The following is a 22,689-nucleotide window of genomic DNA, read 5'->3' on the forward strand; positions in this document are numbered from 1 at the left end:
TCCCAGTGTTATCCTGCGCCCTGGGGAAAAGCATGTTGTGCCATAAAGCTGCTGCCAAACTGCAGCTACAAACAAGCCTTGCAAGAGTAAAGCCAAGCAGCTGGGTGTCATGAAACGTTACTACAGCCATGGCAGGACACCTGTAATTAATACATCTGTGGATTTTGCTGGGTCTTTGTCTTAAATAAGGGGGGAAAAAAAAAAAACATCTCAAAACAGCCATGTGAAACCGGCTGATAAAGAGGAGTAGCTGGGTTGAAACAAAATAAAGAGGTGGCAGCTCGCTGTGTGAAATCCATTTCAACCCCACACGGGTCACACTCCTTTCTCCCCCCCACCCCCCAAATAAATCAACAGACAGATTTTGATGTGGATTTTTTTTTTTACATTATGTTAGAGTTCAAAAAGAAAAAAAAAAAAAAAAAGAGAACCCAACAAAATTAATAAATATTAAAAGTTAAAAAGCTCTGAATCTCGTATGTACAAAACTTTATACATCACGGTAACACTGGACAAGGTTACATCACAGGAATGACCTGGCACGTCTGCCTGGCCCAGGAGGATGCAGGGGACCAGACGCACCCTCTCCTCCCAGAGATGGGGCCAAGTCCCTGCTGGGAGCTGGGCCGGCGCAGCACCTACATCCTCACGCCGCAGCTTTCCCACGGTGAGAAGCGATTTATTCCTGCCCGAGGCTGGAATAAATACCCAGTGCTGGGTCCTGGCCCCGTGGCGTTACCACCAGTGGGCATCCACAGGCGGCGTGGGGTGGGGTGGGGGGGTTTATCGCACCCGGCTCTAAATAATCGCAGCTAGAGCAGAGATTAGCACCTGCAGCGCAGCCCCCTTGCCCCGATGTGTCCCCCCCCCCGACCCCTCCCCGGGGACCCTGGGCGCAGGGTGCGAAGGGGGTGGGCTGGTCTCCTGAGAGGCAGCTCTCCTCCGAGGTATGGCAAGGAACCACTGCAAATATTGCTAACGCAAGAAAGCACGAATTGCCCAGGGCAGCACCAAAGGGAAGGGCGCAGCTGAGAATTTGGGAGGAAGGAGTGAGCACGCACGCACTTGCACTGCACCCTAGAGACATTAAAGCCCGTTTGTTTTTTTTTTGGGGGGGGGGGAGGGGGAAGGTTTTGTTTTAGTTCAGTGCCTCTGAGGCTATGGGGCAGGGGAGCTGAACACCGGAGAAAAAACTTGCTTTGGGTAGGGAAAGGCAAAGCAAGGTCAGTCCTGCCCCGAGCCAGCCCAGGGCTGTCCCAGCAGCAGGAGAGGGCTGTGGCACAGCCTGTACCTCCCGCCCGCCCCGCGCCACCAGGGAGAGGTGCTCCTTGTAGAGTAAACGAAGCGTTATCTTTGGCACAATAAAGAATGGCCAGGGCTGCCGCAGAGGGTGGTGCTGGCGGATGGGCTGGCACGGGGCGCAGCGGTGGTGGCAGCAGTCTGAGGGATGCATCCCACCCTGGTAGACCCCCAGCATCTCGTCGATCCCGTGGGTACTGATACCTGCACACCTGGGACCTGGGCACTCCGCCGCGGCGTTTCGTAGGCATCCCTCTGTGCGCTCCCACATGGTGTGCTGGACGCTCAGCTTTTTGTTCCGTCTTTCCTGATGCCAAACTTAATGCCAAAGGGCAGCACCCAGGAGGCAGGGGACCTCCACCCGCAGGTGATCTTCAGAGGAGTCAGATAAATGCTCATACAGCCTCAACTGGCCGGCGATCTGGGGGCAACTGCCCTCTTAACATCTCTTGAGCCCTTCTGTACCGTTGGGTAACTCCAGGGGAGCACTGCAGCCAAAGCCCAATGCTTAAAATGTCAGGAATGCAGAGAGGTCTCCATTCATCCCAATTAAAGCGTGAACCTCAACCTCTCCCCTGCTGCAAGCCACGCCAGAGCAGCAAAGGCTGAGGGGAGCTTCCACACTGACATGAGCTCCTCTGAGATGCCCCGACTTCAAGTTTCTTGGAGCCACGTGAGCGCTATCGCTGCAGTGCTCTGCCCTGCCACCGATGGCACTGACAGCACCAGGCTCAAACAGCAGCATGCCCTAAAACCCACGGGCTTCCAGTGCACCCCAGCCACCTGGCCAGCAAACCCCAAGACACCTGAAGACCCTACCCGACACTGTCCCTAGAGATGTCCTACGCTGCTCCTTGGATGACCAGGGAAGCAGCACCGTCAGGGCCAGCGGATGCACCCACGCCATGCAGGTGCTCCCAAGGGATCCCACTTTGCAACGCCAAACTGGTCTATCTGCCAAGCCTCACCTTCCTCAGACTCCACCTCTCCGTCCCCCAAAACTTTCTCCCTGCCAGCGCTCATCACCCGCGGAAGCCCACCTTCCCCTGCCACCGCCCCTGGAGGCGCTGGATGCCCTCAGCCGGGTGGGCTGCACACCCCTGAGCACCGAAACCATGCCAGCCCCCTCGGGGACACGGCAGGCTGCCTGACCCCGGTTCTCGGGGAGCTTTTGAGGACTGTTAAACATCTCCAGGCAGACCCTGTGCCTGCAGCCGACCTGACACCAAGCGAGCTGCACGCAGCCCTAGGCTCCTAAAGTGCTGTGCATACCTTTAGTACTTGGCACAATATTTTTTTAACAGCGTCAATCACCACCCAACCCCTCCCCTGCCCCCTGCCGAGCGATAAAAAGGACACAGATGAATCTTCCTCTCCTTTCTTTGCCCCTAAAATCCACTCCCGGCTTCCCATTTCCCTCCAAAAGGCGTTGATGCCCCACAGGCACTGGTACAAGGGTGCAGGGATCAGGCTCATGGCCCCGGGGGAGCTGAGCATTGGTCTTAGCTCAAAGCTGGCCCAGAGCACTATCTGCTAAAAAGTCACTGCTGGGTGACAGGCATTTTTTTAAAAGTATTTTTGGTCTTTGACCTTGGTCTTATTGCTCAGAGTTGCCTGGACCATCCCCTGCTTACCCTGCTATGCCGGACAGAAGTTGGTCTATGGTCTTCACGCTCCATCTTCTCCTCCAGACACATTTCCCAAACAGGGACAGCCCGGGACAGCATTTTGAGCATTTCCTCACATTTCCTCCTGCTTTTTGCCACCTCCCTCCAGTAGCTTGCCCCCCAGCTTCCCAGCATCTTCCCCAAGCTCCGAGCACCAGGGCTGAACCACCGAGCCAGGACCCTCCCTCTCCAATATCTTGTGTTGCTGCTTGGGTCAGAGAGAAGTAAAAAGCAACATTAAAGTCACCCCTTCCCCCAAAAACTTTTTAGCACCTTGGGAAGAAGCGGCCCATCGCGGGTTACCTGCAGCCAAGCCGCTGTCACTTTTTTCTCCTTTTCACCTATTTTCCATGGCGCTGCCAAAAAAAATCCCATGCCACAGCTAGGAAGGCAGGGGGGACCATGAGAAAAAAAAAAAAAAAAAAAAAAAAAGTGGTTTTCCCAGGAATTTCTGGGGGAGCCAGGTCGTTTCCAAACCCAACAGTGCCACCCATGAAAACCATCACTGGAATTGGAGGGAAGAGGAAAAAGAGGGGGAGGAGGAGAGGGAGGGAGGGAGGACAGGCTTTCCCCCTGCTCCACGGTGAGGTGGTCCCGAGTGGGTTACCTGGCTGCCTGGCCCTTGCCCGGCTCGCTCGTGGCCGGCAGCCCCCCGGGAAAAGCACCGCTGCCGGGCATCCCTCCACTGGCAGCTGGTCTGGTCCAAGGAGCCGGGCTGGGGTCCCCACCATGTCCCCCCTTGGTAGGGGTGGTGGGGCTGGGGGAGAGTGGTGGAGCAGGGGTAGGAGCAGAGGTTCCCGGGGGATTGGTGGGGCCGGTGGCCAGGGGCGAGCCGGTGGCAGAGGAGGCTTTCTTGCCACAGGATTCACAGCAGAGCTTGTTGTAGCCGGGGATGGAGCAGTAGCGGGCCAGGACCTCCATCTGGCAGAAGATGGACTTGTCCCCAAGGCATGGCTCCCCTGGAGAGGGACAGGGACAGAGCAGCGTCAGACGGCACCGAGGATAAAGGTGGCATCACAGTCCCACCCTTGCACCTTCCTGATGGTCCCAAAGGACATGCGGTTCCCCCTTGGAGGGTGCTGCCCAAACTTGCTATTGCTCTTTGCCCCAGGGCAGCAATTTTTGGCAATGCTTGTATAGGGAGGGGGGGGTTGAGGGAGTCGGGAAACAAAGCCAAAGCACTCGAGGAGGTTTCTGTGCACGGGAGAAAAAACAGAGAGCAAGGGATGCTCCAAACTAGCATCTTAAATCAGATCGTGATGCATCTCGCCCCAGGTAGGAAGCACCCTAAGCAACCTTGCCTGGAGCAAGGGGCAAAAGCCAGAAGCCATCTCCCCACTTGGCTCAACACGGGAGGCTGCAAAAAGTTCACAGGACAAAAGGAAACGGCGTAAAATCCGGGAGGCGAAGGGAGTGCGAGGTGGTGGCCAGCCAAAGGCAGTGGGAACCGCGAGATCCCAGCCTCCGCAAGGTGGCAACCCAGCGGCAGGCTCTGCGAGTAGCGGCAGCAAAGGATGGGGAAGCAGCGGAGGGGAAACCTCCCCAAAACCGCTGCTGGATGGGCATCCTCCCTCCCAGCCTCCTGCATTTCCCACGGGAATAACCTATCCCTGCAAAAGGCCTTGGGAGGGTCATTCTGGGAAGCGTCGCCCTTACCCGAGGAGGTACACTTACTGGAGGAGATCTTGCTAACGGGGTTTTTGGGCCCGTCCTGGGGCGCCCGCTGGCCTTTGGGTGTGCCATGGTCACCAGTGCTGGCCGTGATGCCGGAGAGCTTCCCTGCAGAGAGAGCACCACGGATGCCCAGCCGCCACGGGAGGCTGGGAACACTTGAAATACCTCAGGAGGGTATTTTGGTGGGGGACTTTTGTTGTTTTAAGGGATGTCCTTAAAAACGAGGTCCCTTGGGGAGCACTTAGTTGGCCCAGCACTTAAACCACCCAAAAAACCCCAAGATGAACTCCAGAATGCCCGTTTCCATGGTACCCTCAGCCCATTGCATCCCCAAACTGCCAGAAAACCCGAAGCCATCTACCGCAAATATCAGGGCCAATATTTTGGCTAACATTTAACCCTTTCTCTGCCAGCACCAGCAGGGACGTTCAACATGACCTGCTTTGCCAGCATCTCCCTGCAGCCGAGATGGGCTGGAGGCACGTGAGAGGGTTGGTTCCCACCAGCGTGTCCCCCACCCCAAGTGCCACCACCTCCTCTTCTTCTCTCACCCGGGCAGAGGGCCACGTGGCAGCCCTGGACGGCCTCTGGCTTGTCTCCCTCGCAGCGTCCACCGCTCTCGCTGCCTTTGCAAACCACCTGCCGCTGCTGGACGCCTTCACCGCAGCTCGCCGAGCACTGCACCCGGACAGACAGTGATGGGACGGGGGGAGCCGGCATGCCCCAACAGCCACCCAGTATTTTCAGATCACAAAACTATAGAATGGTTAGAGTTGGAAGGGACCTTCAAGATTATCCAGTTCCAACCCCCCTGCCCTGGGCAGGGACACCTCCCACCAGACCAGGTTGCTCCAAGCCCCATCCAGCCTGACCTTGAACACCTCCAGGGATGGAGCAGCCACAACCTCTCTGGGCAACCTGTTCCAGTGCCTCACCACCTTCACAGGGAAGAATTTCTTCCTAATATCTAATCTAAATCTCCCCTCTTTCAGTTTAAAACTGTCACCCCTTGTCCTATGGCTCCACTCCCTGATAAAGAGTCCCTCCCCATCTCTCCTGTAGGCCCCCTTTAGGTACTGGAAGGGGCTATAAGGTGATTATTCCTTGGGTGGGTATTGCTTTCTGATAAGGGTTTTCCCTCCCCCTCTCCAGCAACCCCCCCGCTCTCCACTGGCATGCGCAGGGATGCTATTCCCTGCCTAATTTTGAGTTTCCCCCAAAACCCCAGCGAAAACATCGCCCACTCTTGTACCTTTATCCCCATCCCTGCGAGAGCAGCTGGCTCTGTAAGCACCTGGACCGCACTCCCAGCCCCTATACCCTGCTCCTCCCGACCCTATTTGAGGGGGGGGACGGGACAGGGGGGGGCTTCCTCCCCGCTCCCCACCTCACCTCCGACCAGGCGCCCGTCCTCCACTGTGCGGGGCAGGGCAGGCGGCTGCAGGGCCGGCGGGTCTCGGGCCGCTGCCCGGGGCAGTACTTGGTGTGCAGGGTACGGTTGGTGCCATCCTGCAGGCGCTGCACGCACTGCACCGCCCGCGCCTGCACCCCCAGCTTGCCGCAGGACTTGCTGCAGGCGCCCCACTCCTCTGCCACCCAGCTGCCAAAAAGGGATGGAGATGGAGATGGGGAAGGTGTCAAAGAGGCCATGCCAGCGCTGGGGGGAGCGCGCCGGCCGCCTAACACAGCCCCGAATACCCCCGTGGGTATTTATATATATGTATCGTAGGGGATGGGAGCACCTCGGGGCGGCCGGTGGGGGACTTACACGGGCTGGGAGCACTCCTGGAGGTTACAGCGCCGCCGGATCGGCTTCGGCTTCTTGCCGTTGTCACAGAAGTTCCTATGCACCATCCGGTTGTCGCTTTTCCGCCGGCAGCCGTACTTGGTGTATTGGATGCCTGAGGTGGGGGCAAAGAATGGGCAGGGAGGCAATGGGTGTGGAGGTCCCACCAGCTCCCACCCCCATGCCTCTCCTTCATCCCTGCTGGGACACGTGCTCTGGGATGTCACCACTCAGGTGGGACCCCAAGCAGCGCTTCATCCAGGCTTGCAGAGGATGCTAGTGTGGGTGCTGGACACCCCCCAGCTTCCTGGGGTCGCCCAGGCTGCCATGGGGTGCACACACAGAGGGGGGGGTGAAGCAGACTCAGCCTTCACCTTGCTCCCTCCCCCAAGCTGCTCTCCCCAAAACCCAGACAAACTCAAGACATCAGAGTTTCCTGGGGGAGGCACAGTCACGAGCACTTAGCAAGCTACAGATTTGGCTTTATTTCTCCAGATGGGGAAGAAAGGAAAAAAAAAGGAAAAAATAAAATAAAATAAATAAAAAATGACAGCACATGGCAAGCCCAGCCAAAGCATTGCTGTAACCTGCCAAATAAGCTGCGGTGGCTTGGGAGCCGACCAGACCGGGGCTAAGCCAGCCTTAACCATGAGCTGCCTGACGCCCTGCCGGGAGCCCTGCTGCAGCAAGGTCCAGGGAGCCAGCGAGGGCTCCCTGTCCAGCTCTGCAAGTCCCAGAATCTTCCCCCCCCACAAGCTGGACGGCGCAAGGTGAAAGCACAAGGTCTTCTCCATCATTTGAGGGTCAGATTAGGTTGGAGGTGACCCTTTGGAGGCCTCTGGTCCAGCGCCCGCTCAGAGCAGAGTCAGCTTCAAAATTAGATCCCACTGGCCATAATGGGTAAAGACTTTCATCAGCAGCCCCCTGGTGACAGCATGGGGACACACATGCTTCCTAGCAGAGGGAAAAATCCAGCAATAAGTCTGCCAGGAGCTCACGTGTGCTACCTGCCCTCCAACACACGCTTACTGATGCGTCCACACCTATCTCCATGCAAGCTTTAGGAACAGTCATCCACAACATCCCTACCCGTTGGCTCAAATCGGGTTAAAAACAGCCAACGAATTAAAAACTCATAGTAGATACATGGATAGAAAAGGTTACGTACACATGATCGCATAAGCCTGTTTTCATAAGAAATCTGGCTAAAATGCTTACCTATACTTCTCTGCAATAATGGTTTTTAACACTCATGTTCCCACATGGTAGATGCCCCAAATTACAGAGGTGCAAAGAACATGGGTATGTTGGGGTGTGAAGAAGAAAGCCAGGCCTCCCCGCAGTACCAGGTCTAGGTCTAAAGCCTTGCGATGTGTCATCTCGGGGAGAAACGATTTCAAATGGCATCTGCATGTTTCCAAGCCCCAAAGGGCTAATGCACCGTCTAACGTACCCAACCATCCCTCCAAGACCATGCTGTAGACTGCTACAAAGGGAAGGCTACCTCCTCCGCACGCCTTGGAGCACTGAGACCAGCTCTTGAGGGCCCACTCATAGGAATCCATCTCCTCAAGCAGGACGTTGTTGTTTCCGATCATGGGCAGCAGGTCTTCGTGGATGATGTACCTGTACATCAGGCTGCTCCTCGCCTCCTCCTCCTGAGGGATGACCTGCAGGCAGAGAAAGGACAATCAGAGAGGGAGAAGAAGACAGAACGATACCATGGGACAGGGAAGGGAAGAGGAGGCCATCAAAGAAAAAACAAGTGAACAATGACCACATGGAACAGTACACACAAGAGTAGGAGAAACAAAGCCCATTACTACCTCCAACGTGATGAGGTGGCCTCTGAGCACAGAGTCTACCCTTCAGGAACATACCTCTCCAGCTGTGGAGAAAAACGCTGCCCAAACGTTGCAACTCCAGCCTTGGGTGGCATGCCCTTGGCCTCTCCTCTGACCCGCAGGACCACAGTCTACACCCAAAGCCAGCACCGGCTGCGGGGATGGATGGGAGCGCACACCTATCCTTCCCTTGGTGCCCAGGGAACTCAATCCTTAACTCCCCCAAATACCAGTGTAACTAAAAAGAGGCACGGAGTCATAAGCATTTGCTGCACAGAGCAAAATACAGTTGGATTCAAAGGCAAAATCCCAAGCTATGTGTCCTTATGTCATTCTCGCATGCAACTCATTGCCCCTTCCGTTTGGCTAGTTCATTTCCCTGGGTTTAATGCCATGCCTTATGCCCTTTCTCTACCAAAATCCTTCCATCTCCTCCCACACAGCATCTCAGACCGCCTCTTCTCCCTGTACCTCTGCGTGACAGTCATTCCCGATGCCCCCAGAGGATGCATCAGCCAGGCTTACCAAAACACTGATGGCCTCGTGCAGGGGACCACTGGTTTTCAGGCTCTCCTTGCCGTGTTCCACAGTGTATTCCCACTCCAAGCCCATCTCAATGAACACTTGGCTTTTGGCTTCTTTGCCCTTGGCATTGAGGATGAAGTTACCCGTGGCTTGATTCTTAACAGCTGGAGGAGAAAGGGGGTATTTCAATGTCATTTCCTCTGGTCACTGCCTTTGAAGGACTGGAATGACCCAAATAAGACCCTTTGGGTGGAAATTGTCAGAATAGGGCCGAGAAAAAAGGTAGTGGGGGAAGGCAGAGGTAAACTACAGCGTACTCACCGATGCTGTGGGATGCTGGCTCCATCTCTTCTATCTGAAGGTGCCTCGCCCCAGCCGGAATCTCAAACATCTTCAAAACACCTGCGGAAAGGGAGGGAGGAATGATGGAGGGAAGAGAAAGAAGAGCAGGTTTGCTCCACCTGGATGTGCCCCCACCAGTGAATCCAGCTGACCCTGACTGAATCCGCTCCCAAACCCACCCAGCCCGCTCACCCGGCTGCTTGGGGGTCTTGGCCAGCGTGCCCTTCACCGTCCGGCAGTGGGAGTTGTCCCCCCCGCAGACCCCGCACTTGTCATCCTGCTTCAGGGAGCCCACCTCCTTGTCGCAGCCGACGTGCTGTCACCCGTGGTGAAGAGAAGACAAGCGTGGGGTTATATCCCTGCAGCCCACCCCATGGCTCCACCATCCCCATAGCCCTTTGCTGCACACAGGGTCAGTCCTCGGGCTAAGACACACGTCCCCAAGGGAGAGCGGGTCAAGGGGGTGCACAAGCTCCCTCCTGGAAAGGGACGGTCACGCAGCAGTCATTAGCTCCTCACCACACACTCGCCCCGGACGCAGATGCTGTAGGGGTCTCGGTAGCTGCACCGGGTACCATCGTGAACCACTTGATTCATGAACACCACATCCCCCGTTCCCTCGGACTGGCAGATCAGCTCACACTTCTGAGCATCTGCGGCAAAATAAAAAGTAAAGAGGAATAAAGAGGGCAGGGAGGAAAGGTTTGCAGAAATACATTAGGGTGATCGAAGACAGACACCCATCTCAGCTTGTACCCTTGAGCTCAACCAGATTCCTAAAGCCCAAGATACTCATGTGCCTTATTCTGCTGGTTCCGTTTGATGCTCAAGAGCCTGCACTTTTGCCCAGCACACTCGGGAAATCAAGAGAAGGTCACCGTGACACTGGAATGCATGAGGAACACTAAGCCAGGCAGGAGGACCTGGTGCCCAGCCCAGCCCGGAGTGGCACGCTCCCCACTGTGGCTCCAGGAGCGAGCAGGCAACACAGTCATCCCACCACCTCCAAGGACAACAAGCCCTCTGCATGCCAAAGCACAGAGATAAAACTTTTGAAGTAGCACAAACGGATTTATCTCTGGCTACCAGCATGAGGGGGTCTCCTCTTACTAACACAGGGGAAGCAGGGAGAGGTTTCAAGGCGGGCTGATCTTCTCAGCCCACCTCTGCTGCTCTTCAAGACAGCAGGAACCAGAGCCAACGTCTGGGTTTCTCTACATGCCACCTGAGGGCAAGCACAAGAAACTGATTTTAAGGACTTGGCTGCTTGATGCTGGCTTATCGCGCTCTAGTTTCCAGCTCAGGAGCTTTTCACAACCCAAACTCTGTGCAGCTGGCACGGTCCCCACCCCATGGTGATGGCCACCAGTGCAGCCTCCTTGGGGAAAGAAGGCAATTTGGCTACTAGGACCCACTGCCCCTCACCATCGTGATGCTCATAGGGAAGCCAGGCGTGCTTGCTGTTCTGGTGGGTGTAGTAGGAGTTGCGCTTGGAGCACTGCTGGGCACGGAAATCCTGGTAGGGCCCCGGGCACTCCTCAGCGTTGCACACTTGGTACTCGTAGGTGGCTCCCGGGCAGTGGCGCCCACCGTACGCCGGGCTGGAAAATAAAGCAGGTGGGTTAAAAGAGCATCAGGAGGAAATGTTGTTCAAACACGACGCAGGTCAGCACCCAAATCATAGAATGGTTTAGGCTGAAAGGGACTTTAAAGACCATCCAGTTCCAACCCCCCTGCCATGGGCAGGGACACCTCCCACCAGACCAGGTTGCTCAAAGCCCCATCCAGCCTGGCCTTGAACCCCTCCAGGGATGGGGCAGCCACAGCTTCTCTGGGCAACTTGTTCTAGTGTCTCACCACCCTCAGAGTGAAAAATTTCTTCCTGATACCTAATCTAAATCTCCCCTCTTCCAGTCTGAAGCCATTACCCCTCATCCTATCACTACCAGCCTTTGTAAAAATTCCCTCTCCAGCTTTCATGTAGACCCCTTTCAGATACTGGAAGGCAGCTATAAGGTCTCCCTGGAGACCTTATATGCATGGCATAGCCCAGGCAGGAGCAGATGTCCCCATCCCTGCCAACCGAGTGCACCAGAGGAAGAGCGAGGAACCCCTGGCTCTCGGCCACTTCCAGCTTTACCCCCGCTAAAAGGAGGGAGGCGGAGGCCAAACATACGGTGGGTTGTCGCAGCTCCGGCTGCGAGAGCGCACGCCCCCCCCACAGGTCCTGGAGCATGATCCGAACTTAGACCAGGAGCTCCAGCTGCCATCCTGGCTGTAGGGCTGCTCCGACATCTTCCAGATGCAGTGACCCTTGAAGCACCACTGGAAGGGAGGAGAAAGAGGGGTGAGCTCCACGGCTGCCCGCTCCAAGGTGCTCAGCACCAGCAAAGAGAGCCCTCCTATACCCACAGCCCTACAAAAATGGCTGGCAGTTTGCTAAGCCCGGGAGGAAGGTGCTCTTCATCACGCCATCAAGCATGTCCCTCCCATCGGCAGCAGGACCAGGGGTGGTCCCCGGGGAATGTGACAGCAGAGCTGCCCTTCAGGCTGGATTAGGGACCATCAAGCTGCGCCCAGGAACACAAGCAGCCCACAGGTCCGCAGCCAGGACTCAGGGCAGAAAAGCTGGCAGAGAAGAAGGGATAAGCAGGGCAGGCTCCCAACACATCCATGCTTCGGATCTGCAGTTGCATAAACCCCCTCAAAAACTCCCGCAAAGGCTGCTGAAGGCACAAGCCTAGGGCATGCAAAAATTCCTCTGCAAAACAAACCCCTTTGATTTTCTTTCCCTAACACTGTATTGTTGAGCTCCTGGACTGGTTTTGTTTCTCTGGTCCAACAAGCACTGAATTACGCCTGGGTCCAGGACTGGGTCAGCCCTGGGGATGTCTCCTCACTGGCACAGGGGGGATGAACCAAAACCTTTGCAACGAGCAAAGCAAGAAGCTGCTGGACATTTTGGTACATGATATCCAGAGCTCCACACTTCTTCCCAGGCATACACACAATGCCTGGCATGAAGCTGCAGCGTCACCCCATGGGCATCCAGACCTGGGGTTTAACTCCAGCCCTGGGGAAAAACCCACCACGGGCCTGAAGGAAGGACCTCCCAGTCCAGATGTTGCAGTCCTCTGGAGCCATGTGCCAGCACGACATGTAACACATCTGTACACGATTCAAAAAAACCTCATTTTGGAAGCTTTTGGCAAACCAGCACCGCATCTTCAGCGAGATTGCTGGGATTTATACAGGAGCTTATCAAAAGTTGCTGGATACTTTACATCCAGCTGTTCTCCAGCAAAGAATCACTCAAAAACTACTTAGGCTGGCATCTTTTCCAATGTATCCACGCTTTCTTACTGTGCTGACGGGCAAACTAAGAGAGCTCAAAGTAAAAGCCTGGTGACATCATGAGGTTGGACGTGCAATGACATCATCACTCTTTTGCCAGGTGACAAAACTAGTCCTGCTTTGCTGCAGAAGCAGACGGACCAGAAGAAGAACAAAGCCCTCATCCGAGCACAAACTGGGGAAAACGAGGAGTAAACACCAGCTAAAAACTGGGCACGCACTGCCTGCTGCCCTCGAAGGTGTCCCCGTCCCCTCCCGAGGGAGGATCAGGCAGGACCCGCTCCTACCTTGCCCGGAGAGCACTCGGTCCCATCCAAGGGTGGCCCCTTCTTGGTCTTGCAGAAGTAAGGGTTGTCCGGGTGGCTGCACCACAGCTGCTTGCAGGGGTCGAAGGTGCGGAACTGGGGAGCACAGAGGAGCTGGGCTGGGACAGCAGCGGGGAGGTCCCTCCTCGTCCCCACATGGGCTGGCTGGGGGTCCTGGGGAGGGGGGGGCAATACAGGCATGCAACCTGTATTGGCTCCCTACTCACCGCTGTGCACGTTTTGTAGCCCACGCCAAAGTCAAAGCGGCACTGCTCGTCCATGGAGTAGTTAATGCCCGGCAGCTCGGGTAAGGTGGGCCACTGGTGCTCAAAGGGGTCATCCAGAAGGCAGTCATAGGAGCTGCAGAGATGCAAAGCAGAGTCAGGCGTGGAGGATTTCCTGCCTTCACCCCCTCCCTCACGTCCAGCTCTCTCTCCAAACTCAGATATTGAGAACTCTGAATTATCTTTTGGAGAATAAGTGTTATGAGGAGAGGCTGAGGAAGCTGGGGGTGTTCAGCCTGGAGAAAAGGAGGCTGAGGGGACACCTTCTCGCTCTCTACAACTCCCTGAAAGGAGGCTGTAGCCAGGGGGGGTCGGTCTCTTCTCCCAAGTCACAGGCAATGGGACAAGAGGAAATGGCCTCAAGTTGCACCAGGGGAGGTTCAGATTGGATAGAAGGAAAAATGTTGACAGGGAAAGGGTTATTACGCCTTGGAATGGGCTGCCCAGGGAAGGGGTGGAGGCACCATCCCTGGAGGTATTTAAAAGCCGGGTTGACCTAGTGCTTAGAGACATGGTTTAGTGATGGTTTTTATCAGAGTTAGGTTGATGGTTGGACTAGATGATCTGAAAGGTCCCTTCCAACCTGGACTATTCTATGATTCTATGATCTTGGCACTGATGCTAACTACCCACTGCTGGGAAATGTGTTTCCAGTAAAGACAACCTGAGCAGAGTCCCCCAAAGACAAGCATCCCTCCACTGCCTGCAGCTCCCTAGGGGACAGAGGACCTTGACACTAGCGGGTACCCCCACTGCCACCTGCTTTCCTGCTACTCGTCTTGGTCTCAACACACAGAAAGCTCCTGGCCTGTTTCTACACCTTTTTATTATGCAGCACACAACATTTTATTGCCCAAAAGGGAAACCACGCAGGCTGTCCAAAGCAAACACCAAGAATATTTGAAATCTGGATCTGGGCTCCACCACAGAGCTTCTGCAAACTCTTGCTCTGTTGACATGTCCAGCTTTTACCAGGTTCCTATTAGCCCCCAGCCTCCGCAGCCCAAAACCAATTCAGACTCATGTAAGGAATCAAAGCTGTCAGTAGAAGAAAAAGAGAAAATAACTTCCCACGGACCCGGTTTTGCTATTCTGGCCAAAACAAGCAATCCCAACGGGGACCTGTCCACCGCCTGCTTCACGCAGGAGCTTCACCGTCCAAAGGGAGAACAGCCCTCTAATTAAAATCGACTTACTGAATGTAGCGGTTGAGCTCCTGCTTGCTGCAGCGGGACCAGTGGTAGCGGTGGAAGGCAGCCTGGACCAGCGGCGCCATGATGCTCCCCATGCTGGTCTCGTCAGCGCAGCGGTTGCCCTGGCCATCGTGCTCCATGCCTAACCTGGTGGGAAAAGCCAGTGTAAAGTGGGGTTCCTGGAGTATTTACGCCAGCACGTTCATTCCATGGTGGTGCACACACCTGCACCAGTGGAAAGTCCATTTGCGAAGAAAGAAGCACCACCACACTGGTAACCCCACCCCTGCAGCGATGCTGCCCTCACCACACCCCTGGAGGAAGGGCAAAAGCCACCGGAGGGGACAGTCAGCTCTGTCCCATGACTTACACGTGGCCGGTCTCGTGGGCAACAACAAAAGCCGAGGAGAAGCCATCTTCGTGGTTGAGGGTGCAGCTGCGGAGTGGGTGGCACATCCCCGTCACTGGTGCGTAGCCTGGGGCAAGCGAGAAGGGAAGGAGAGAGGAATAGAGGAAAGAGAAAACCTTTGAGAGAGGGAGGGAAAAAAAATGAAAAGTTAAAAAAAAACCCCCACAGCCTGCCCAGCCAGAGGCAAAGCTGGTCGCCTTCAAAAACTCCTGTCTCGGTGGTGATGTCCACCAGCATCCACACATCTCTTACAGCCATGGGACAGAGAAGGAGCTGTGAAGCCTCCTGCCCTTCTCCTGGGTCATCCTCCTAGCAGAGGTCTGGCACAAGGCAAAATTAAGAGGGGCCTCAGCTCCAGGCGAAGCTTCACTGCAACAGGAGGAGAAAATGAAGGGGAAGGCACTGAGGAGAAGTTTCCCAGGTCCCTTGGACAGCAGCCCACAGATTTGCTCACCAGTACAACCATCCTGGCTGCCAGTGCCAAAACCAGGCTGACGTTACGCTGGGGCCCGCCGGCGTCTCCTTGCCATCGTGCCAATGCACCTTGGCTGGCGAGAGGGGAGCCAAGGGACCCATGGGGGCTTTATCGGTGTCGGTGACCACCACCTCCCAGCCAGCCCAGAAATGGCATCCCCCACATTCTTCTTTATTGAAAAAAAAAAATAAATAAAGAGACAAGAAAGGAAGAGAGAAGAACAAAAGGCATGAGCTGCCCCCCCCCCCCCCCCCCGAGATAAAAATACAGCCTCTACGGGGGACCCCTGCGATGCACCCACACATGCACCCACGCCAGCCCCAGACAGAGCCGGGGAGGACCATGCACCTCCCCAGCCCCCAGCCCTCGATCAAGTGCAGTGCAGTAGTGCAGCTGCGGGCAGGGAAGCCTTCCCCTCACCCATTCAGCAACGCCTCACCTCCATTTTGGTTCATTTTCCTTTTTTTTTTTTTTTCATCACATTATTCCTGCCCAATTCAATTAATTCCTTGGCACCTTCTAGAATTTACTTTCCAATTTTTTTTTTTTCATATATATATATATTTTTATTTTTTTTTTTTTTAAAGACTGACCCTTTTTGGCATCAAGGGAGAGGAAGTTAGTGAAGGAAGGACTTACAGGTCCGAAAGGCAAAAGCAGGGTAGGACCATGCTGGGTAACTCTGCCCTGGGGACAGGGATGCTCCAAGAGGAAAGCTCAGTGAGCCAAGAGGGAGGCTGAGCTGCAGCAGGAAAGGGGTGCAGGTGACCTAGGGGTGGATTCACACCCCTGCGCCTGCCCTCCTGCACACACCCTGGCTAAAACACAGCATCCATGCAGCCCACCCATCACCGTTCTCGTGGGCCGCTTGCTCCACATCAAGCCAGCAACTTGTGACTAATTGCCCTGGAAGAAGGTGGAGAGGAAAGGACACAATTGCGCTCAGCTTAATACCTAAGCTGAATGAGGGGGTGGGTCCCAGCACCACGCAGCTGGCCAAGGACAAGAGATTAAAGCAAAAAATAAAAGGTTTCCTACAGCTCTGCCCAAAAGTCAACAGTAGCTGACTTTGTGGGGACACTGAGCGGATCAGATGCCTGATGGGACAATGGACAGGTTGCTGCTGCACCACTGGACACCCAGAAATTACCATTACCCCAGGCGTAAGGCAAAACCAAGGGGGTTTGGGGCAAGTGTTTCCCTCAATATTTCTATTTTATCGGCTGAGCGCAGGTTTTCCAGGGTGTCTATTCGCACGGGAACTTGTAAAGGAAACTTCTCTCGTCATAGTAATTTAATTTTTCAAAACAAGCCCAGACACAAACCTTTGAAGGGCTGGCTCTCACGGCATTTTGTGGGAAGCCGTGGATGCATTTTTGCCTGTGCTCCAAGTGAAGGAGGTCAGGTGAACCCAATTCACTGAGCAAAGCGCCCAAGATTAAATAAGTATCCGATTCTCATTACGTGCAGAGCGAGTTCATTTCTGCCTGCAAAGCATCCCATAACCTCAGAGAAACCTCCGCAACGACAAGGATCTTCTCCAAGCAGCTTCATTAAATCCCCTCCGGGTTTTGTTTACTGGAGGAAGCATTTGTTTTTCACCTTCCTCACATTCAAGCGGGCAACGAGACTTACTCCAATGAACAAATAAACTACAACAACTTGAGAAACAGAGCGGAGAAATGCCATGCTCAGTGGGTGCTGTAGTCCAAAAGAAAGCAAAACGTAACAGGCCAAACCTAAGAGTTTGAGAGACAGAATTGGGTTTAACCACACAGTAATGAGTCAAATCCTGCATAAACCATTTTAAAAGATTCCCCTCCACCCCATGAAACTTTCCACAAGAAAGAGCAAAAATGTGGAAAGTTTTCTGGACCAGGTGAGAGCAAATACGTTTTGTCTAGGATGAAAATGGGACAAATTCCCAACCCAAAGAGGCTCTGGATGTCTGGACAGGAGACAGGACAAAGGGATATGAAAAGGTAGACGCTCAGCAAAGCAGACACTGGCCTCTCATAATCAAGACCCCAGTGAGAACAAGAAGAACTAAAGGGTTCTCCACAGAGAACAATGGCGAGAAGTAACTACCTGGAAAATACTTAATTGGTAGAGACTAGATTAGCCTGCAAACACTTACCAGACATGCACATAGGAGACACAGCATGTCCTCACCACACCAGCAAACCACCAGCCAGTCTCTTGCTTCCTCCAAATGCACTTTATTCTTCTTTATGGACATTTCCTACCTGCCTACAGCCTCTCTGACTTTCTATGAGGACCACCAGCCTGCTCAAAGGCCAACCGTGGGTGATTACAGGGCAACAAACTCAGTCTAAGCAAAAGCATCCTCCAGCCTGGGCCAGAAAGCCCTCCATGCCCACCCGCTGCAGAGGGACAAGGCACTCCCCTGGTTTAGATGGTACTTCAGCAGCAACAATTAATAATTTACAACCCATCTGTCCACCACCGAGAGGCATTTCTCTTTGAAGGGCAGAGGTTTATTTCCAGCCCACACGTGAGGCCAGCGCAACTCAGCTGTCCCTCCTGGCCCTTCCCTTCGTGCCTTCCAGCTTCCCTCGATTCCCAAAGCAACAATTGCATCAGCTTTCCAAAATTACTCCGCGTTGGCCATGACTGCTCCCATCCCGTCAAGAGATGCCATGAGCATGTTGCCAGCACCGAGAAGTTTTTGTAAACCTCCTTTAGGGCTTAGCTTGGATCTGCAACAGAGAAGAACCAAGACTGCAACACTTTGCAAGGACTTGCATCCAGCTTAACCAGTGCTGCGCTAGACCAGACATTGGCCTGGTTTACTGGCCAAGGGGAGGTGACACGACACAGAAGGAGGTATGAGCCATGCCTGCTGGGAATGTGGTCATGGAGCATGGGTGGCTTGCCAGCATGGAAATAGCCTGGGCTACGAGGACTGCACGGCTTAACGAGTCAGATTCAGCCCCATCTCCATTGCTAACTGGGCACACAACTGTAAGGAGTGAGGAGACATCAAGCTAAGCATGGGCTTGACATTTAGGCTCTATCCCCAAGTCCCTGTGACTTGGAGGATTTAATCCTGAAAAGGTTTCCTTTCTCCCAGCTTGTTGACTTAGGTCTTTGGGGCAGGACCATCGCTGCCTTCAGCTCAGCATCAGGGTACATATGAGCAGAGCAGATGCTTCATGCTTCCCAACCAGCACATACACTCTACAGCAGCGGCTCAAGAAGCCAGCAGGTATTTGCCATCACCTCAGCAAGCCACTTGTGAACATAAGCCATGACCAAGTATTGGAGGTGCCACAGTCTGGTTCTTCATTGCATATAGCCCTGAGCTGAAAAGGGATGATAGGGAGCTAGAAGGACATCAATTTGAGGAAAAGAGGCAAGAGTAAGCAAAGTGTTCCAGCAGCCCAACAAGAGGGTAGTTCCCAGTGGGTGAGGCGCACCTTGTGCCATGCAACACAGCCAGGCAAGGACACGGCAGCCATGGGGACTTCTGCAGAAAGCAAACATCCATCCCAGAGATGTGTGAAAAGCAGGGAGCCAGATCCACAGGGAAAAGAAGGAGCTGGAATAAGTATCCCTAGAGGAGGGCATCAATCTCACGACTCCTTCCCACCAAGGGGAATTTCAGCCAGTTCTGACTCCGGCTGACATGCCAAAAAAGGTCCTCTCACCAATGCCTTTGGACACAGTCACTTTGCCAGGAAGGGTCTAGGAAAACGATACAAAACCTGGTATTTCACCCACGCTGCCATGTGACTCCAGATGAGGTGCCCAAGGCAGGTCAACGGCTCAGTGAGGAGGCTGTTGGCACAACCCAAGCTCTGTTCTTTGATGGCCAACGTTCAAGAGGGCTTCCAGCTGGATGCCTCCTGCGGTTCATCCCCTGCTGCAGGGAGAACCTTTTCAGAGAGGCAATCGAGGCGAGGACAGAACTCCTTCTCCACCTTTCCTTCCTCCCATGGATGCCAGAAGGAGTCGTGCTACAAATCAGCATGACATTACCAGCACATTCATGGCATCAAAGGGAGCCTCCTGATGGGAAATTCAAACCTTGTCACCAGCGTGGGAAGGAATTGGCAATTTGGAGGCAGCAGGCTCAGGAGAACTGGGAGAAGTCACTGCGCCACCAAGCACCCACCAAAGCATCCATGTTTCTAATGGAGCCGTGAAATGCCAGAAGCTTTTCCTGCAATTTTTTAAATTTTTTTGCCTGGGCCTATAAATTCTCAGACCACATCAGCCTCTGCACCAAGAGGTAAGAGGACTACAGCCACGACTCATTTTGACCTCCTCTTTGGCCCAGGATTTACTAAATGCACGCATATCCAGTCCTAAGAGGGCCAAGAAACCAACCCATGTAAAATCAGGTTCTAAAGGTCCTCCAGAGGACAGAAAGGACTGACTGGCCCCATGAAGCTCCCTGCGGTATTCCATCTTTTTTATGTTATTATTGGACTGTTTAGGGCACTTTGGGACAAGGGGAGGATTGGTGCATGAAACCAAAGTAAGGGCAGAATGAAGAAAGATGATTTGTTTATCCATTCAGGTTGGTGCTCTGGATTAATTGTGTCTTTCTTCTACTTCACATTAAAAAAAAAAAAATACCAATTTTTATAACCTTTTTCTGGACCTTGCTGGCCAAGAAACAGACTGTGTTTGCAAGAAATCCTCTCCCCTTGCTGGCTTTCCCCCAGCAAACTGCACATACCTGATCGAGATAAATACAGTACCTTGCATACCTGCGGGACCAAAATCTTGCCTGGTGAGGAACACAGCGTGGTCGTGGTACTCGGCGTGCTCCGGGTCGGAGCGCTGCTGCGAGTGAGCCCAGCGGCAGACCTGCTCCAGACTCCGAGACGGGTTCCCTCGCTCTATGAGGCTGACTGACTGGGTAAAGAATTAAATAAATAAATAAATAAATAAATAGATGGGTAATTTAGTCGGGGAGAAGGAGCCTGCCAAGAGTTTTGGGGTCAGAAAGACTCCTAAGCAGTGGTTCTCCATCATTAGAAGAAACAACATCCCTTTTTGCATCTCCAAAGCATCTTGCGCCTTCTTTTTATTTAAAAGCAGCAAGGAAATCATTCCCACAAATGGATGTGGTACAGGAGGGTATATGACCCTCCTTGCCCACACAACTGCTCAGGGAAGCAGTAGATAAAGGAGGAGAGAGGCTGGGAAGCAAAGAGGATTCTTTGTTGGAGAGGGACCCTTTGTCAGGAAGTGTAGTGACAGGACAAGGGGTGATGGTTTTAAACTGGAAGAGGGGAGATTTAGATTAGATAGTAGGAAGAAATTCTTTACTGTGAGGGTGGTGAGACACTGGAACAGGTTGCCCAGGGAAGTTATGGATGTCCCATCCCTGGAGGTGTTTAAGGCCAGGCTGGATGGGGCTTTGAGCAACCTGCTCTAGTGGAGGCGTCCCTGCCCAGGGCAGGGGGGTTGGAACTGGATGATCTTTAAGGTCCCTTCCAACTCTAACCATTCTATGATTCTATGATTCAGATTCTCAGCTCCTGCACAGGCTCATGGCCGAGACACTGCGAGATGCTGATGCTCAGCAATGAGCGGAGTAACGCTAAAAAGGAGGTGGAGGGGCCCAGGACTGTTTCATAGCAGTCACCTTGTCCTTCATCTTTATTTTTGTTCAAGGTTAGCATTTTGCAAAATTATGCTCTATAAATTGAATAATGCTCTGTAAAATAAATTATGCTCTCAGGCAGGTACCTGCTGAGCTGCAGCAGTGGGAAGAAAGGTAAGAAATATTGCCCTTCCCCTGGCCCTGAAGTGGAAGCCACTGAGGTTGTATCCCACAAAGTGGAAAGTGGGAGACAAGAAGCCGCAGGAAGCATCAGACCTAAACAGCAGTGAGCTGAGATCTCGCCTGGATTCAAACATCTGCTCATCTCCTGGTTCCCAGGAGGAACTGGGTTTCTGCCAGCCAAGCAGATTTCTGTAACAAGCAGGGTTTTTTTTTTCCAAGATGTAATGGGCCTTATTTGTGGACCACACACATAGACAGACATCACCATGTTGACTCATTAATACCCTTGCTAGAACGCATCATGTGGGATAAGGGCTTGCTGCAAGAAGTATAGCAAATCACATTGTTTTAAAGAAAATCTTTCAGCTGCCAATCTCAAACGAGCCTTTAAAAAAAATAAATGCAACCTAGGAAACCACATGAAACCTTCCCCTGCTTCTTCTGCCCTTGCCCAAGCCACCCAAGAGCTGCAAGACAGCCAGCGAAGCCTCCCAGGGCTGCTGAGTCAGGGCTGGGGTACATGAGATCCTGGCCTCGGCTTCTCCTCACTGATATCCACCTCCTGCCAATTTGGGAAGCCACCTTTGTCCCATCATCTACTGCCACTCCAGAGCTTCTGAGGAAGCCTCTCATGGTTTTTTCCCACACCCCAGAGCAAGCAGACAAAGACTGATGGCAGCCACCTGCCGTCTCCTCAGGGCTGCCTCTTTGCCCTGGGGCTCGACAGCTATGGGGGTTTCTCCAGACCTTCAGGCTCCAGAAACCAGCCGGACAAGAGTTCAAGTTCATCCCTGCTCAGCACAGTTGTCAACTGGGCTTCGACAGCAGACCTGAACGGCCATATTTTCCCAAGCCAAGGCTTACCTAAGTCCTAAATATTACGGTGATGAGACGCTAAGCCATGGTGTCACTGCATGCTTGCCAGCCTTGGGAGAAGCAGCAGCTGCCTGCTGTGCCTATATTGCATTTCAGCAACCCTCCTTCCCTCGCGGGGCAGGGCTCCAGCTGGGCAAGCGGCCAAAAAGCAGCAGCCAGCCTGAACAGCATCTCCTCCTTGCCACGTCTGAGTGCTGTATTTACCTGGCGGTATCCCACCATGATCATCCTGACCAGCACGATGTTGATGTGAACGCCCAGGGACTCGTCGTGATAAATTTCATCCACCTGAAGAAGGGAGGGAAATAAAATAGAGAAGTTAAGACCATCCCAGCTCTCAAGCTCCTCCTGTCCTCCACAGTCACACATTCAGCATCCTACCCCACTTTCCAAGACCACACAAGACCAGGTGCAAAGATCTCATCTCCTTCCTCCTACAACCAGCTTCTTTTTTTTTTTTTTCATTTTCCCATGTATAAAAACCATAAAGTCAAAAACCCAAGCTGGAATAAGCCAAATTTCCCCAGGATGGGTGGCTCAGATGGTCAATGACATCACCCGTCCCATCAAGAGAGCAGAGGAGGGTTGTGTTTCCCATGGGGGCTGTCTCCACCACCAAGCATCTCACAATGAGCCATCGCCCTCTTCGGAGCATGAATTCCTCAGATGGAAGGAAATGCTTTGGACTCCAGCATCCTTGCATTTGGTGGAAAGGAAAAATGGCTTTTTGGGGAGAGGCAAATGATCGTATCAAAGCAAGAGCATGACTCAGTTACACCGGTGAGTCAATGTTGACCTACCACTTCAGAAACCCCAGGAGAAGACAATACAATAAGAAGAGGAGCGGGGGCTTGTGAGTCAATATCAATCAATGGTGGCTATTAAAAATGAC

At 53.5% G+C, this 22,689-nt stretch overlaps 1 protein-coding gene across 1 annotated transcript in view; it reads right to left on the reverse strand.

Moving 5' to 3' along the window:
* Positions 1-3,569: 3,569 nt before the first annotated feature.
* ADAMTS14 (ADAM metallopeptidase with thrombospondin type 1 motif 14) overlaps positions 3,570-22,689 on the reverse strand; it is a 35,959-nt gene continuing 16,839 nt past the window's right edge. Inside the window, exons 5-22 of the mRNA XM_074154511.1 lie at positions 22,002-22,085; positions 19,888-20,044; positions 14,644-14,749; positions 14,277-14,420; positions 13,024-13,156; positions 12,779-12,892; positions 11,314-11,462; positions 10,563-10,738; positions 9,657-9,790; positions 9,330-9,453; positions 9,117-9,197; positions 8,796-8,959; positions 7,931-8,096; positions 6,409-6,541; positions 6,033-6,240; positions 5,192-5,318; positions 4,641-4,745; positions 3,570-3,925 (exon numbers count right to left, since the gene is read on the reverse strand). Coding sequence (XP_074010612.1) covers positions 3,570-3,925; positions 4,641-4,745; positions 5,192-5,318; positions 6,033-6,240; positions 6,409-6,541; positions 7,931-8,096; positions 8,796-8,959; positions 9,117-9,197; positions 9,330-9,453; positions 9,657-9,790; positions 10,563-10,738; positions 11,314-11,462; positions 12,779-12,892; positions 13,024-13,156; positions 14,277-14,420; positions 14,644-14,749; positions 19,888-20,044; positions 22,002-22,085 — 2,661 coding nt within the window. The remainder of the gene's footprint in view (positions 3,926-4,640; positions 4,746-5,191; positions 5,319-6,032; positions 6,241-6,408; positions 6,542-7,930; positions 8,097-8,795; positions 8,960-9,116; positions 9,198-9,329; positions 9,454-9,656; positions 9,791-10,562; positions 10,739-11,313; positions 11,463-12,778; positions 12,893-13,023; positions 13,157-14,276; positions 14,421-14,643; positions 14,750-19,887; positions 20,045-22,001; positions 22,086-22,689) is intronic.

This window comes from Numenius arquata, chromosome 10 (genome assembly GCF_964106895.1).
Source record: "Numenius arquata chromosome 10, bNumArq3.hap1.1, whole genome shotgun sequence".
Lineage (NCBI taxonomy): Eukaryota > Metazoa > Chordata > Aves > Charadriiformes > Scolopacidae > Numenius > Numenius arquata.